Source organism: Triplophysa rosa, linkage group LG18 (assembly GCF_024868665.1).
Source record: "Triplophysa rosa linkage group LG18, Trosa_1v2, whole genome shotgun sequence".
NCBI classification, from domain to species: domain Eukaryota; kingdom Metazoa; phylum Chordata; class Actinopteri; order Cypriniformes; family Nemacheilidae; genus Triplophysa; species Triplophysa rosa.
Genome location: NC_079907.1, coordinates 6,217,807 through 6,231,246, shown reverse-complemented (window position 1 = coordinate 6,231,246; position 13,440 = coordinate 6,217,807). Strand labels below are relative to the sequence as shown.

Below are 13,440 nucleotides of genomic sequence, written 5' to 3'. Positions count from 1 at the left end.
AAATCTATGACGTCGTGTGGTCCATAATTAATACGTTTTATATGTTACTCTTTAAATATATGAATTTTAATATAGCGTCAGCTTTATCCACAACACAAAATGTTAATGTTTTGTTGTATTTCTTATTCCTCTAGTATGGCGATAAACACGTCGTTTTTTATTGAAACACAAAGGCACACTTTAATTTAGAACACATTATTATACTTTAATAGCCTAGTTTAAATAGTTTGACATTCATATACTATATAATTTTCTTTGATTTGAAAGCAAATAATTCAACATATACAAACACACAATACAAAATAGGTTATGTTATAGCTTTATACATATGGTTAGGTGACATATTTAAATCAATCAGCCTGTTTAATTGGATATGCGAACAAAATTATTGCTCTAACAAATGAAACATGGGGTATCTTCATGTAAACTTTTATACTTTTCTATCAAAACAATGTTTTTAATTCTGTATGGCGGAGCATTTTGTGTGATTGATACCATGCTGGAAAAAAACTATACAAAAATTCAAATGGTTTTCATTACAAATACTATAATAAACCATTAGCTGTTTATCATTAAAATGAATTAAAATACTTATTACCGATTTAATGGTGTTCTGTTGTTTTCCCTTTTGCCAAAACATCCCACCAATAACCTACCACATTAGAGACCCACACAAAGACAATTATGGTTTCCAGTTAAACCAATACAATTCCCATTATAACCATGAATTCATTTGAATTTCTGGAAGTTTCTATTGTTTTTGTCAGAAGGAAAGTTTGCATATATCTGCTGTTTAATGTGGGGTACCAGCCCGACTGGGTAAGCTGCTCTGAGAGGCTTTCACCACTTCTTCCATAATCACAGCAACGGTGTGGCAAAACTCTTTCGCCTGGGAAAAATAAAAAAAGAGCAAATTCATTTTTAGGCCTAAAAACTTGCAACCCCTAAAGTAAACTTTGCTCTTCATTATTTATAAAATCATTTTTCCTACATACGTTTTCCTACATACGTACCTGCTTCAGGTGGAAAGTGATAATCTTGGGCAGGGTTTGGCCAATAAAATTGACCTCAACTGTAGGCAGCTTATCTTTCTTAGGGCGAACTGAGCGCAAGGACTGCACATCCTCCAGAGACAGGGTCAAGCATGTGTTCTGTAATGATTTGTCATAGTTTGGTTATTGATATTTAACAACAACAAATTGATTAACACATGTTAGTGCTAAATTAGTTATGTAAATGAAACGCAATGCATTCCAGCTTACAAGTATAAACCTATAAACTGAATATCATCGCTGTACCTGTGTTTTCGGGTCTAGGACCAAGATAACTTCATGGTTGACTGCGATCAGGCAGGGAGAAGGACAGCTGCCATGACTTACTTTCTGAGTGGTAAATATATTAAATCCCAAAAGTGGCAGTGAACTAACACTTTCTGGAACGTAAGGATAAAAGAGTTTGTTTAGAAAAGGCGTATAAGAAAACTAATACAAATAATTCCCTCCTGAAACATATAGAAATCAATTAACTGTATTGCTTGTAATTGGTTTTAATGGTTTCTGTGGGTCTCTAATGAGGTTCTATTGGATAGGAACTAACAGAACCCATTAAATGAAATAGACCCAAAATACACTACGTACATAAAGTAATTTTGTAATGGTTTTAATGCTGAACAGCTGACGGTTCATAATGGAAACCATTAGAATTTGAACAGTTTTTATTTCAGCAGGGCTGTTAAAAAAAAGGAATTTAAAAACACATTAAGACAGATTTGTTTACTCACTTAGGAAGCGAGTTTTGGCATCAAGATGGTTGAGGGGGCCAAATGCAGAAAACTGTGCCCGTATAGTAGCGAGAAGCCTCTCATCATTGGGGTTGACCAGATCCGACTGGGGAAGGTACTGTTTTATCTCAGGACTAATGAACATTGTTAATCAATAAATATGAGTGTCCAAATAACTTCATCATCAGATATAAATCAAGGCTTTAACAATGGTATCATATTTTTGTGTCTCAATACCCAATTTTATTTTGGAAAGATAAGAATTCAGAGTACTTGAGAGATAAATATTTACTTTGTTGGTGGCTGAGTCAGTCCTAGAGTGAGGTGTTGAAGAGCGGTCAGCTCAGCCATCTGCTGGTAGACTGTGGAGCTGGGCAGTAATATTTTCCCTTCCAGATAATCAGCCAGAAGCTATAAGACATACATAACTCAGTATCCGACATACTCCAAAACCGACAATGGTAACACTTTACTTCTGAACAAAAACACCTTTTGATTTAACAAAAATGTATAAGTAAATGTGAAATTAACATTACTTTAGTTTCATAAATGCTGTATTGTTTATGTTATGTTTAAAATTCTATGTAAAAAAAACATTTTCTTACTTTTCATTTGCATAGGCAGTATTGGCAACATGACTTTGTTAAGTGAACATTGATTATTAAAATATAAAAAATCCCAGCCTTCTGAAGCCATTTAAAGGGGTCACATGGCGCGAATACGTGTTTTTATGTGTCACTCTTTGGTGTGTTATAAGTTGCCCATGCATGAATTAGACACATAAAATTGCAAATATTAAAGTGTCGGAACAAAAGATGCATTCTATCTAAAAGCGAATGCTCACCCAGACTTGCCTGAAACGCCTCGTGTAACCACACCCCCACAAATCTACATCAGTTCATTGTATGATTTGACTAAGACCGCCCAAATGTATACTCAAGTAAGATGGGCCTACATACCTGTCAGTACAATTGTTTTGGAACCTGACGTTCCAAATATGGTAAGAGGCGTTACATTTCCCAGAGCCATTGAGAGAGAGAGTTGCGTCAACTCTGTTGACTCCAATGGAACAGTTTTTTCACAGCAATGGCGGTTCATGGAACCTCTCAATAGTTCCCGGAAGTTACTAGTTACGCATGGAGCTGCGACTAAACAGACCAACTGAGGTAAACTTCTAACCAATTTAAAGACGAAAGCCATTTAATGAATAAAAAAATGAAAGAAATAAAGCATTTAAAGAGAAAACATAACTTCCTGGAACTATCTGAAGGCTCCATGAATCACGTGACGCTCCAGTGTTTTGGACTTCCGTTGGCAGAACTCTCTCTCTCAATGGCTCTGACATTTCCGTCACACGCTTGGAGTACTCGACCAATCACTACGCACTGGTTACCTGGCCAATCATAGCAGACCTCGCTTTTCAGAGCGATGAGCTTTGTAAAAAATCTGCGCGTTTCAGAGAGGCGGGGCAAAGAGGCGATACAAACATGCACGGTATGTGGAAAATACAGCGTTTTTGAACGTTAAATCGTGTATACACATTGCATTACATCTAAAACAAACGATAATATTAGTTTTCAGCCGTGTCATATGACCCCTTTAATAGATCTGCATAAAGCCATTATTCACTGACATTGAGCATCTAGACTGCATGCATTTTAAATAAGTTTAATTTAATTTACGCATTTGATATTCTACATAAAACTGCATCTGAAAATCTGGTACCAGCTGGTAGTGGAACTCCACGTAAAGAATGTTTTCAAAGTGGAGCGGCTGTTTCCAGATAATTCGATTAAAAGAGAGGGAGATCGAGCCGTCATCCAACAGGAAGTCAAACAGATACTCATCTGAGTGAATTGGGCGGTTCACATTAGCTAAAGAAAGTAGATGATACATGAAGATCATGAATACATTAAAGTACTGAATAAATGGAAATTCTATCAACACTCTTTAAAAAGCTTCCAAGGTTGAGACCTCAAGAAGCTAAATTATAAAATGCCAAGAGAATGATTTAGCAAATTCTAGTGAAAGGGTGACCACTTTGAATATGCTAAAATATAGCTTTGATTTATATTAGATGTTTTTATTTTCAACATAATTTCCACAGCTATAGTATAGCTTTATATAAAATATAAAGAAAGAAAGAATAAGTGTTTACAAACTTTTGACTGGTACAATCATACATGAATAAGAACAACAGAGAACATCTCACCTCCTTTCTTAGTAGCAAAGATGGAGAATTCCTTCATTTCTGCTGGATTCCCGATGCCCATCTCTGTACAAATGTCTGTTACTACCTCAAATGTGACCTATGGAAACAGACACATGACACACTAACATATTATATTCATGTCAGATCAGTTGATTCTGTGCAATCGTGTTGGTGAGTGAATGAAAAATAGAAAGTGGAGCAACACTCACACTAAAGCTGCGAATCTTGCAGGTAAACTCATTTCCACCAGGCAACATGATGGGCAGCCGTCGAGAGCTCCTGCCAGCCTGCAAAAGATATAATTACACTAAGATATGATTAAAGATACTAAAGACGACACTAAAGATATAACTAAAGCTATAATTACATTAAAGCAGGGTCAGAAATTAACAGGAGCTTGAGGCAAAAATGCCCCTGAAATTGAAAATGTGCTTGGAAAAAAGCCCCCTCTTTGAAAAAACCTTTTGGACTTTTGCTTTTTACTCACCAAGATAGCCTCCATCTCTGAATGGGAGGGAATGTGCCTACGTCCTCCAAAACTTAGAGATCTCCTGAGATTCTTTTCGCACGTATTTGCCAGCTCTAAACGTAAACCCACACATGAAATAATTTCCTTTTAAATATTAGGAAAGCCAGTTACTTTCCTTTCACATTCGATTCCAGTGTGTAATTACAAAAAACTCTAAAGAAGAAACTGCTGGAGGTGAACACTGTACCCCGAAAGGGATGGTTAGCATCCTGCATGATGAACTCCAGGTGGTGGGTGAAATATGGCAGAAGTGTACTGGAACAGGGAAAGAATCCAGTCACCAGATTCAGCAAACGCCAACAGCGAATACAGCTTTCCCTATACAAAGCAAAGAGATTTATAAACTGGTAATCGCAACGTTGTCAACGTTTAATTCAAACATACACACCCATGCAGCCAGACACTTTTTTGTACGTCTTACAAATACAGTACACATAAACTCACTTGACTGGGTTCTTGGTTGTCTGCTTGATGATCTGGCAGTAGATCTCATCTCTGAGGACTTCCTTCTCTTTCCCCAGCTAAAGCAAAACAAGGTTACAGATTTCATAGTATCTCTGAAATGAAAATGCAGTAGGTAAGGAGATAAATCTCACATGTAGAATGAAGTTCACACAGTCGCCTTCTGACTGATTTTTCTTTATAGGCTGATCCGACATGAACTGCATCAAAACTGTAGAGAGATCATAAAACACATAAACACATGATGTACAGTATACAATATTTGTTGTTTATTACATTGCTGCACAAATTGCTTTGTTCTGATTGGCCAATTCTGGCATTCTTTTTAAATTTCTATTCAAATCAATATTTAAGTGTGTTTATGTGTTTATTTTGATAAATTGCAATACAATGTACAATTAGCTGTAATAATTGAAAATAAACTGCAGGACCACCTGACCACGTTTTGACCCTTGGCCTGTCTGGGTTTATTCTGCGTCAATTTGCATCGCACCAACACAGTGTAGGATACAGTATGTCTGATTCTTTGTTTTGTATGTGTAGCATTATTTCTCTCACCCATGAAACTCTGAGCACCCTGGCGACGGAGATCATTGTCTGAGAAAAGGATGAGCGATTCCTGAATGGGATTCTAATAAAAGCAAACGCAGATAAAACAGTTTTAAAGTCACAAACACACACAAACACACTTGATGATGAGATGGAGAGACAAAAAAAGCTTTATACATACTGGAGTGTATTCAAGCATCTCATTCAGATTTTTTCCTCCATTAGAATGACTGTGAAAAAGTGAAAGACAGAGATTTTATTTTCTAAATTCGCTTCTGTAAGTTACCTTTCTTAAGTCTGATTCTAACAAATTTTCCAAAGTCCTCACCTGGTGATGGCATCTGCGAAGTATTTTCTGGCAAACTCAGTCATGGCATACTGCTGACGGTCCGGTTCAGATCTCCGGATGGATGTCCTCTCTAGACTGCGTTCACTGCCGACCGAAACTGCACGCATAGCGGGGATGTTGGGGGAGGAGCTATTGACGGGGACGTTGGGGGAGGAGCCATTGACTGGGACGTTGGGGGAGGAGCCAGTGAGTCTCATACTCTTCCTCCTGTATAGCTGCCTCTCCATGTTGCTGCTGTGGTAGTCTGGTGGGGCACAGGGCTGAGTGACATCCACGGGAAAAAGTCCTGATCGACCCCCAGTGGAACCAAACATCCATCCTGCAGAGAGACCAAATGAGTAAACACCTTTGATATTGTACTACTTTAGCCATCTACATTAACGAGAATCCATCCATAAACATAAATGCCTAAACAATACATAAACGATGCCTGTCACTTTTTTTTCCAAGCTGCTGTAAGCTGTATAAAATGACTTTGTTACATAACAGAAATCAATGAAAATGATGAGGTTTTCTAAAGAAAATAAGATAACTTGACCAATCAAAACACTACTCATTTAAATGATCTCCAATGGTTTGAGTTTCTGGAATACATTTTTTTCTACAACCACAGAAATTACTTACAGCAGCTTTAAGCAAAAGTTTCACAAATGTCTTTAATTCTTACCATCCTTAAGTCCATCCATGTGCAGTAGTTTGATGACATCACCTCGCTGAAAGCTCAACAGGCTCTTTTCATCGGTCACATAGCTCTTTACAGCTATCAAATAGTCTGAGTCCTGCCAAATGAGAATCGATTTAATTATAATCTTTAAAATAAATATGGCAAAGAAACAGACTGGTCAGATGCAAATAAAAATACTGTAAGATTGGGGAACATAAACAGACAATTTTAAAATGATGTCGTCTTTAAGTTACAGGGGTAGTCATGCCATTTTTTTTTCATCACTACTCAACTTAATGTCATTCCAAACCTATATTACTTTCTTTCTTACGCAAAACAAAAAGGAAGATATTTTGAAGAATGTTAGTAAACGAACACAACTGGCTCCCACTGACTTCCATTGTTTGTACACAAAACCCCTAAGACATTTCTCAAAATATCTTATTTTGTGTTCCAAAGAAGATTGATTCACACAACACATGTTTAAATAAGTGATGGCAGAATTTTTTGGGGGGTAACCTATTCATTTAAGTGCAAGGAGGGAATTGGACCTTTATCAGTTCCATAAGAAAGAGATTGATCACAGCAGCGATTTGAGGAGACTGTGGGGAATGAAGTTCCAGGTCCTCATTAGTCAATGAGAACACAACCTTTCCGGCTCCTTTCTGCTGCGCTGAAAGAACCTGTGCATAACTAAACAAAAATAACATGTTTACATGTTTACTATTTTACTATAGTAAAAGCCTGTTTATTGTGACTTCTCTACCTGTAGCTGTGGAGCAGTTTCAGATGTTTGGGGTTAATGCCTGAAGCTCTGGCCACCGTCAGCAGTCTAACTCCTCTATGAGAGACTCCTAGAATTTGAGAATCTCCTCTGTTTCCTACCTGCACACACACACACACGCATGCACGCACGCACGCACACACACACGTGCACACACATGGTGGGTTTCCATGTTTCATGGGGACATTCCATAGACGCAATGGTTTTTATACTGTACAAACTGTATATCATATTCCCTAACCCACCCCCTAAACCTAACAATCACACAAAACTTACTGCTCTTTTAGATTTTCAAAAAAGTTAATTCTGTATGATTTATAAGCTTGTTTCCTCATGGGGACAAAAAAAATGTCCCCATACCGTAGGGAAATTTTCTCCCCATACCGTAGGGTTTACCCTTCCCATGCGCACACACGCACGCACACATGCATGCACGGACGCACACACATGCACGCACGCACGCACGCACACACACGCACACACACACAAGCACAAGAAGATTGAGACTGCTGAACAAACAGTGTTTTTGTTGTGTGAGTTATAAAATAAAACTATTTTACCTTTACATTAAAGAGACGGGCAAAGTAATTGGTCCAGTTATCTCTTGCTGCCATGACAATCCTTTTCTTCATAGCAACGTCCTCAAGAGAACTGATGCTGGTTCCAATGTGAAAGCTCGCTGGTAATGCAGAACGGGACACAGTGAATTATACAAAGTTTTTTATTTAATTTGTTATTTCATTGTGAAATTATTTTAGGACATTAAATAGCGTTGGTCATACCCAACAGGTCTTTCATTTTTCGCCGTTCTTCACGTGAAATTCTCAGACAGGAATCTGAATAAGTGTCTCTCATGATCTATGATGAATAGATTCGCTTTAGAATATAGTTCAAGAATATAGTCCTTGTTAATGTCACGGCCAAATTATGTGGACACCAAAAACAATTTAATTCTATCTAATCCAAAAATACTGGAATAGCCCAAACCATTATAATTTGAAACTAACTTTCACACTATACAGTATCTATGTACATAAAAAATAACATTAAAGTCCCAGTGAAATAAAAAAATTACAATGCTTAATTTTTCATGAAATATTGCAGCGTTTATTGTAAATAGTTTATCAATGTGGGTCATTCTCTTTTTAAAATTCGTGTGCCCTCATAATTTTCCGTTTAAATCTGAAAATGCACTTTCTTCCTGTAATGACTACCCATCTTAAATGACGTATGTTAGACGGCTTGGGGCGGAGCATCCGTTAACTCCTCCCCTTCAACTGTCAGTCTGCTGCTAGTTCAATTTCAAAATGCAACGGCTGTTTTTATACATTCAATTAATTCTCAGAAAAAAGACGAAGGCCATTATTTTTCTCATTCGAAATTCCATTTCTCTCAGAAATGTGTCAAAATATGGAAGGAAAAATGATTACAACTTCCGGTTGACGGGGACTTTAATATTTCAAAAGTTATTCCCAGTAAGCAAAACACGTAACATGCATGACAGACCTGTTCACAGAGCAAGTTGAGGGTGTACGGGTGGTTGAATTTCTCTTTGGGATAGAACAACTGGGCACGAGAGAACACAAATACAATGAGACGTGTAACTAAGATAGAAACTGACTTGGAGTCATAAATCATCCGTCTCTTGGCTTTACCTCCTTGCGCAGGAAGAGTTTGCCAGGCATGCTGGAGTAGGAAAAGTAGACACTGGCAGAGAATCTGTGCATCTGTGAACGAACACTCTCCTCCTCTGCCATTCTGCTAAAGTTATCTTCAGAGACACACAGAGATGGGATAAAATTATAGGATTGTATTAATAAAAGAGCGATCAGTTTACTTTAAATCAACTGTGTTCAAATCTATATGATGAAACTGTGGTGACAAACATTGTAATATGGTCATGCCTTGATTAATTCATGAAAATATGGAGAATAACAAGTGACATCACTTACTAAGTCCAGGTGCAGGCATCAATGGCGGTTCAGGGATGTGAGGGGGTGGGGAAAGGGTGTGACTAGGAGGAGGAGGCGGGGCCTTTGATCGCTGAGAACTGAAGAGATCAGCTAGCGAAAGCTGTTTCTCTCTCATACTGTTGGAGATGGCACGAGGGCCTTGGGACTCAGAGGGTGGAGGAGGCGTCTCGTTCCACTGTTTCTGCACCAGTGACATGGAAGAACAAATGAAGGCTTTTTCTGACTTCTAAGATGTTTCTTACCTCTTATAGAATTTCAGAAAAAATCTGAAATTGTGTTCATGTTTTGAGCGAAGTTTGAGATTTTAATGTAAACTTAAAACACGGCAGGTCGACATCTTGTACCTTTTGTTGAGCGATGGGAGTCTTTGCTTTAAGAATGGCCAGTGCTTCTTCCTTCGGGTTATTCTTCTTCACAAAATGCTTGGCTGGAACCCTATGAAGATCAAAGTCCTCATTGTTAAGATTAGTCAACTCTATGCCAACTGTTTAACAATCAAGATTAATGTCAAGGTATAGGTAGAAGCACAATATGTACAAGAATTCAGGAATGACAGAGGTTGGAGTCACGTTGCAGCACATGGTGACATCAGTTAAAATGAAAGTAACTTCGAAGCAAGATCAACTTGCAGTATTCCATTTCAATGAAAAGCATTGATGTTTTGATAATGTGGACAGGTTTACACTGAGCAGGAATTTGCACTGGAAAACTAAATGGAATTGATTTTCATATCATGTTGACTTTAATATCTTTGGCCTACCTGACAGGCTCGAAGGCTTTAGGTTCTGGAGCAGGCCGGTTCTGGTATTTTTTTATAATCTCTCTAATTTTACTAGTAGGTTCTGGTTTAGGAGATGTGGGTTCTGGAGGTTCGGCTTCAGGTTCTGGTATTATAGGAGGTGCTGGGAGCGGTTTGACTGTGTAGAGCAAAAAAGGGTTTGAGCTTCTCAACCCAGAATGTCAAACAAAAGCTTTATGTACTGTAGTAACACATCATAATCTTAAAAGCTGTCTGACCTTCATTCTTTACTGGAGGAGGTGAAGTTGGTTGGCACACTGGTGGATTTGAGTAAATCAGTGGCTTAGCAACCTTAGGGGCGGGCTTTGGACGTGCTTCTGATGTACCTGATATGAATAAAGATTGTAAAAATCGTGTCTTTTATTCAATTACGCTGTTTATTTAAGCATTCTGATTTGATAGCGTCTACTCACCAATCTTTTGAAAAAATTGTCTCTTATCTTGAAAGGAGCCTAGATCTTCCGGGGCCTTAATATCTTTCCTCTCAGGCTGAACCTTAAAAAATACAGGAATTATTAAATGTGAGATGAATTATCCAGTACTGTATGCACAGTATACAAATACAGGGAAAACTTTCCTCTACCTCAGGGGGGCGGTGCTTTGGAAGGGTCTCAGGGGCTTTTTTGGAACTCGGAGTGCTGGTTCTCTCCAAGGAGCGGCTGGGTGAGGGCGAGCGTGAGGGTGAGTGTGTGCGCCTGCGGGGAGGGGAGCGGCGCCGTTGCCGTGGTGATGACCTCTGTGAGTCTTTCTGACGTTTACGCATATCCTCCTGCTGTTGCTGCTGTGACAGACTCATCGCCTGCATGGTCATCTGCTGAGCCTGAGAGACCATAATAACTTATAAAAATATTTACAAACAACATCAAATATTACATATAAAATCTTTTTCTCACCAGGAGCAGAGCCTGCTGATTGATAAAGGCCTGCTGTTGGGCAGCCATTTGCTGTGTGCCGACAGCTGGTGTTGTGGTTGGCATAGGAGTTGGCATCATCATGGCTACATTCAAACAAAAGCAGTAGGGCAAGAGGGTAAAAATTCAACAGATTATGCTATTGGAAAAGCATTAGGAGGTGACAACAGACAGCGGGTTGCTTACGTGGCATGGGTTGCATCATGGGAATGGATGCAGCAGCGGGCATCATGTTTGGCATCATTGGTGTGGCAGCATAGCCAGCCATGGCAGGATTGATCGGCATTCCTAATGTAAGAAAATGCATTAATGGAGGTAAATGAAAGATTTGTAAATGTGCTTGATGATTTTTGGAGTCTCTACCTTCACATTTTGAGGTCATTTTATTGCTTTATTTTAATAAACAATACCATTGGTCACTTTCCAAATGTTCCACTAAAAAAACAAATTTTATGCATTACTTTAAACCATTTTTACATTTTAAACTACAAATTGTTATAGGTTATCAGGCTTGTGTTTTTAAAGGGGGCGTGGCTTAACTAAAGCACATTGAGCATTAATAAACATGAATCAAACAGGCAGCATAAACCAGAGATATAAAATCTGTACTGTACCTGCTCCAGTGTACATGCTGGGCATCATTCCCCCTGCGCCTCTCATTCTTCGATTCAGCATGGCCATTCGTTCAAAGTCCTAAAAACACCCAGCAATGGTCTCAATAAAAATGCACATAATCACGCCTCACTCCAGCCCTCAAAGATAAAAGACAATATGTGCCTCAGAGTTAATAAGTGCCAAAGATATATAATATTTGCTAGTTTATTGAACTTCATCAACCTATAACAACAAAATCTATGTAGGACACGTGGCTTAGTAGTCAGGACATTAAATGTGCCTAAAATGTCCAAATACTTTTATTTTATTAGTTTAACTGTGCCTGTGAAAAAAATACATCAAAATATATCAATAAAAATGTATTTCTATGTGGAAAATCAATATCCTTTAAATAAAACAATGCTGACAAATCAACAAACATTGAACATTATTTATGAAGAACTGCACAAAAACATTTATGCCACTGACCGGAGGACCGTGATCCAACACTGGATCGAAAAGGTCATCAACGTAAGAATCGATCTGTTGCCCTTGTGATCCTGAAAGAAGCATTATTACAGGTGTGTCCTTTACAAAGCTCACATGGAACATTATTTACTCAACAAGGAGAGTCAGTTGCTAACTCCCCACCTGTTATTTATATTCTTTCATCTCCATAATCATCCCGCAACAGAACAATAAAAGAATGTACTGCCTGTCTATAGCAGCTCTTGCTTACTCACCCTGGGATGTGGAAGGTGGTTGGTAGGTGTCCCATGGAGATGCCTGAAAAGACGGGAGACCAGGAGCCTGCATGGATGGAGCAGGTGGTATGAAATCATCCAGGTCAGTGGCCATCATCCTAATAACAAAAGTTTTGTGTCTTTTAGTTTATGCCTATTAGCTTGGAGGCCATCTGATATACTCATCTTTTCCATAAAAACAGAACCAAAAATATTGATGACTCATCCTGCACTGCACAATTTTTCGTCCAATCAAATGACTAGAATGAAAATGGCCCTCCCACTTACAACCTAAAATTGACCAATTAGCAAATCATGGCACGTTAATGAAGCATAATGAGAACTAAAAAGGTTTGCAAAGGAAATATGTCAACAAATATGGTACCTGTCACCCATGTCACCAAAGAGGTAATCGGGTTGTGCTGGAGGGTGACCCAGGGGCACGTCAGCTTCCACTCCAGCCAAAAGATCCATGACAAAGTCGCAGCCAGTCAGATCAGTCCAGCCCTCCCCTGCCAGCAGAGATACAGACCAGCCTTGTGTAGCTTCAGATAGACCCCTGACAAAAACAAATACTGTTCTGCAAAGCTGAAAATTTTAAAGGACTTCCAAAAAAACATGCTCATGTACTGTATTTAAAGAAATATAATCAATTTATTAATAATAAAAATAATTAAAAACACACAAGAAATTACATATTTAGACAATGTTTCATCTTGGCTACCTGTAGCTTAGAAGCCAAGAAGCTAGTTGCTCCCCAGTGGTCCAAGACTCTACCTCTACAGTCAACCGCTCATCTAAAAAAAAGATGTTTGGTAACAAATGAAGAGTTTGGTTCTAAAATGAGATAACTCTGTTTTCAAAAAAATTCAAAAATAATGTTTTTTTTTTTTGTTATCATGTTTTTATAGTGTTTTATTGTGTTAGATGAATTTTTTTAGTTATTATGGCTTAAATCAAAACAAACCAACTGCAGTTTTATTTATATTAACTGGAATGCACAATAAAAAAAACATGACTTTTGAATTTTTGAGTTATCTAATTTTGGAACCGAACTCTTCAAATATCTTAAAAATCTTCTGCAAATACAC

The 13,440-nt window shown here is 38.2% G+C and overlaps 1 protein-coding gene across 1 annotated transcript in view; it reads right to left on the bottom strand.

The window, feature by feature from the left end:
• Positions 1-199: 199 nt before the first annotated feature.
• Positions 200-13,440, bottom strand: part of myo15b (myosin XVB) — a 29,551-nt gene continuing 16,310 nt past the window's right edge. The window contains exons 31-65 of the mRNA XM_057359336.1: positions 13,074-13,146; positions 12,735-12,908; positions 12,350-12,468; positions 12,096-12,166; positions 11,627-11,705; positions 11,199-11,300; positions 10,995-11,098; positions 10,685-10,921; positions 10,515-10,596; positions 10,320-10,427; positions 10,063-10,219; positions 9,647-9,737; positions 9,282-9,483; positions 8,985-9,100; positions 8,836-8,895; positions 8,112-8,187; positions 7,890-8,008; positions 7,312-7,430; positions 7,097-7,238; positions 6,549-6,660; positions 5,861-6,200; positions 5,714-5,762; positions 5,542-5,614; positions 5,118-5,194; positions 4,966-5,042; positions 4,709-4,839; positions 4,480-4,574; positions 4,202-4,279; positions 3,993-4,089; positions 3,506-3,654; positions 2,073-2,191; positions 1,781-1,914; positions 1,299-1,432; positions 1,014-1,151; positions 200-889 (exon numbers count right to left, since the gene is read on the bottom strand). Coding sequence (XP_057215319.1) covers positions 794-889; positions 1,014-1,151; positions 1,299-1,432; positions 1,781-1,914; positions 2,073-2,191; positions 3,506-3,654; positions 3,993-4,089; positions 4,202-4,279; positions 4,480-4,574; positions 4,709-4,839; positions 4,966-5,042; positions 5,118-5,194; positions 5,542-5,614; positions 5,714-5,762; positions 5,861-6,200; positions 6,549-6,660; positions 7,097-7,238; positions 7,312-7,430; positions 7,890-8,008; positions 8,112-8,187; positions 8,836-8,895; positions 8,985-9,100; positions 9,282-9,483; positions 9,647-9,737; positions 10,063-10,219; positions 10,320-10,427; positions 10,515-10,596; positions 10,685-10,921; positions 10,995-11,098; positions 11,199-11,300; positions 11,627-11,705; positions 12,096-12,166; positions 12,350-12,468; positions 12,735-12,908; positions 13,074-13,146 — 4,130 coding nt within the window. The 3' untranslated portion in view covers positions 200-793. The remainder of the gene's footprint in view (positions 890-1,013; positions 1,152-1,298; positions 1,433-1,780; positions 1,915-2,072; positions 2,192-3,505; positions 3,655-3,992; positions 4,090-4,201; positions 4,280-4,479; positions 4,575-4,708; positions 4,840-4,965; positions 5,043-5,117; positions 5,195-5,541; positions 5,615-5,713; positions 5,763-5,860; positions 6,201-6,548; positions 6,661-7,096; positions 7,239-7,311; positions 7,431-7,889; positions 8,009-8,111; positions 8,188-8,835; positions 8,896-8,984; positions 9,101-9,281; positions 9,484-9,646; positions 9,738-10,062; positions 10,220-10,319; positions 10,428-10,514; positions 10,597-10,684; positions 10,922-10,994; positions 11,099-11,198; positions 11,301-11,626; positions 11,706-12,095; positions 12,167-12,349; positions 12,469-12,734; positions 12,909-13,073; positions 13,147-13,440) is intronic.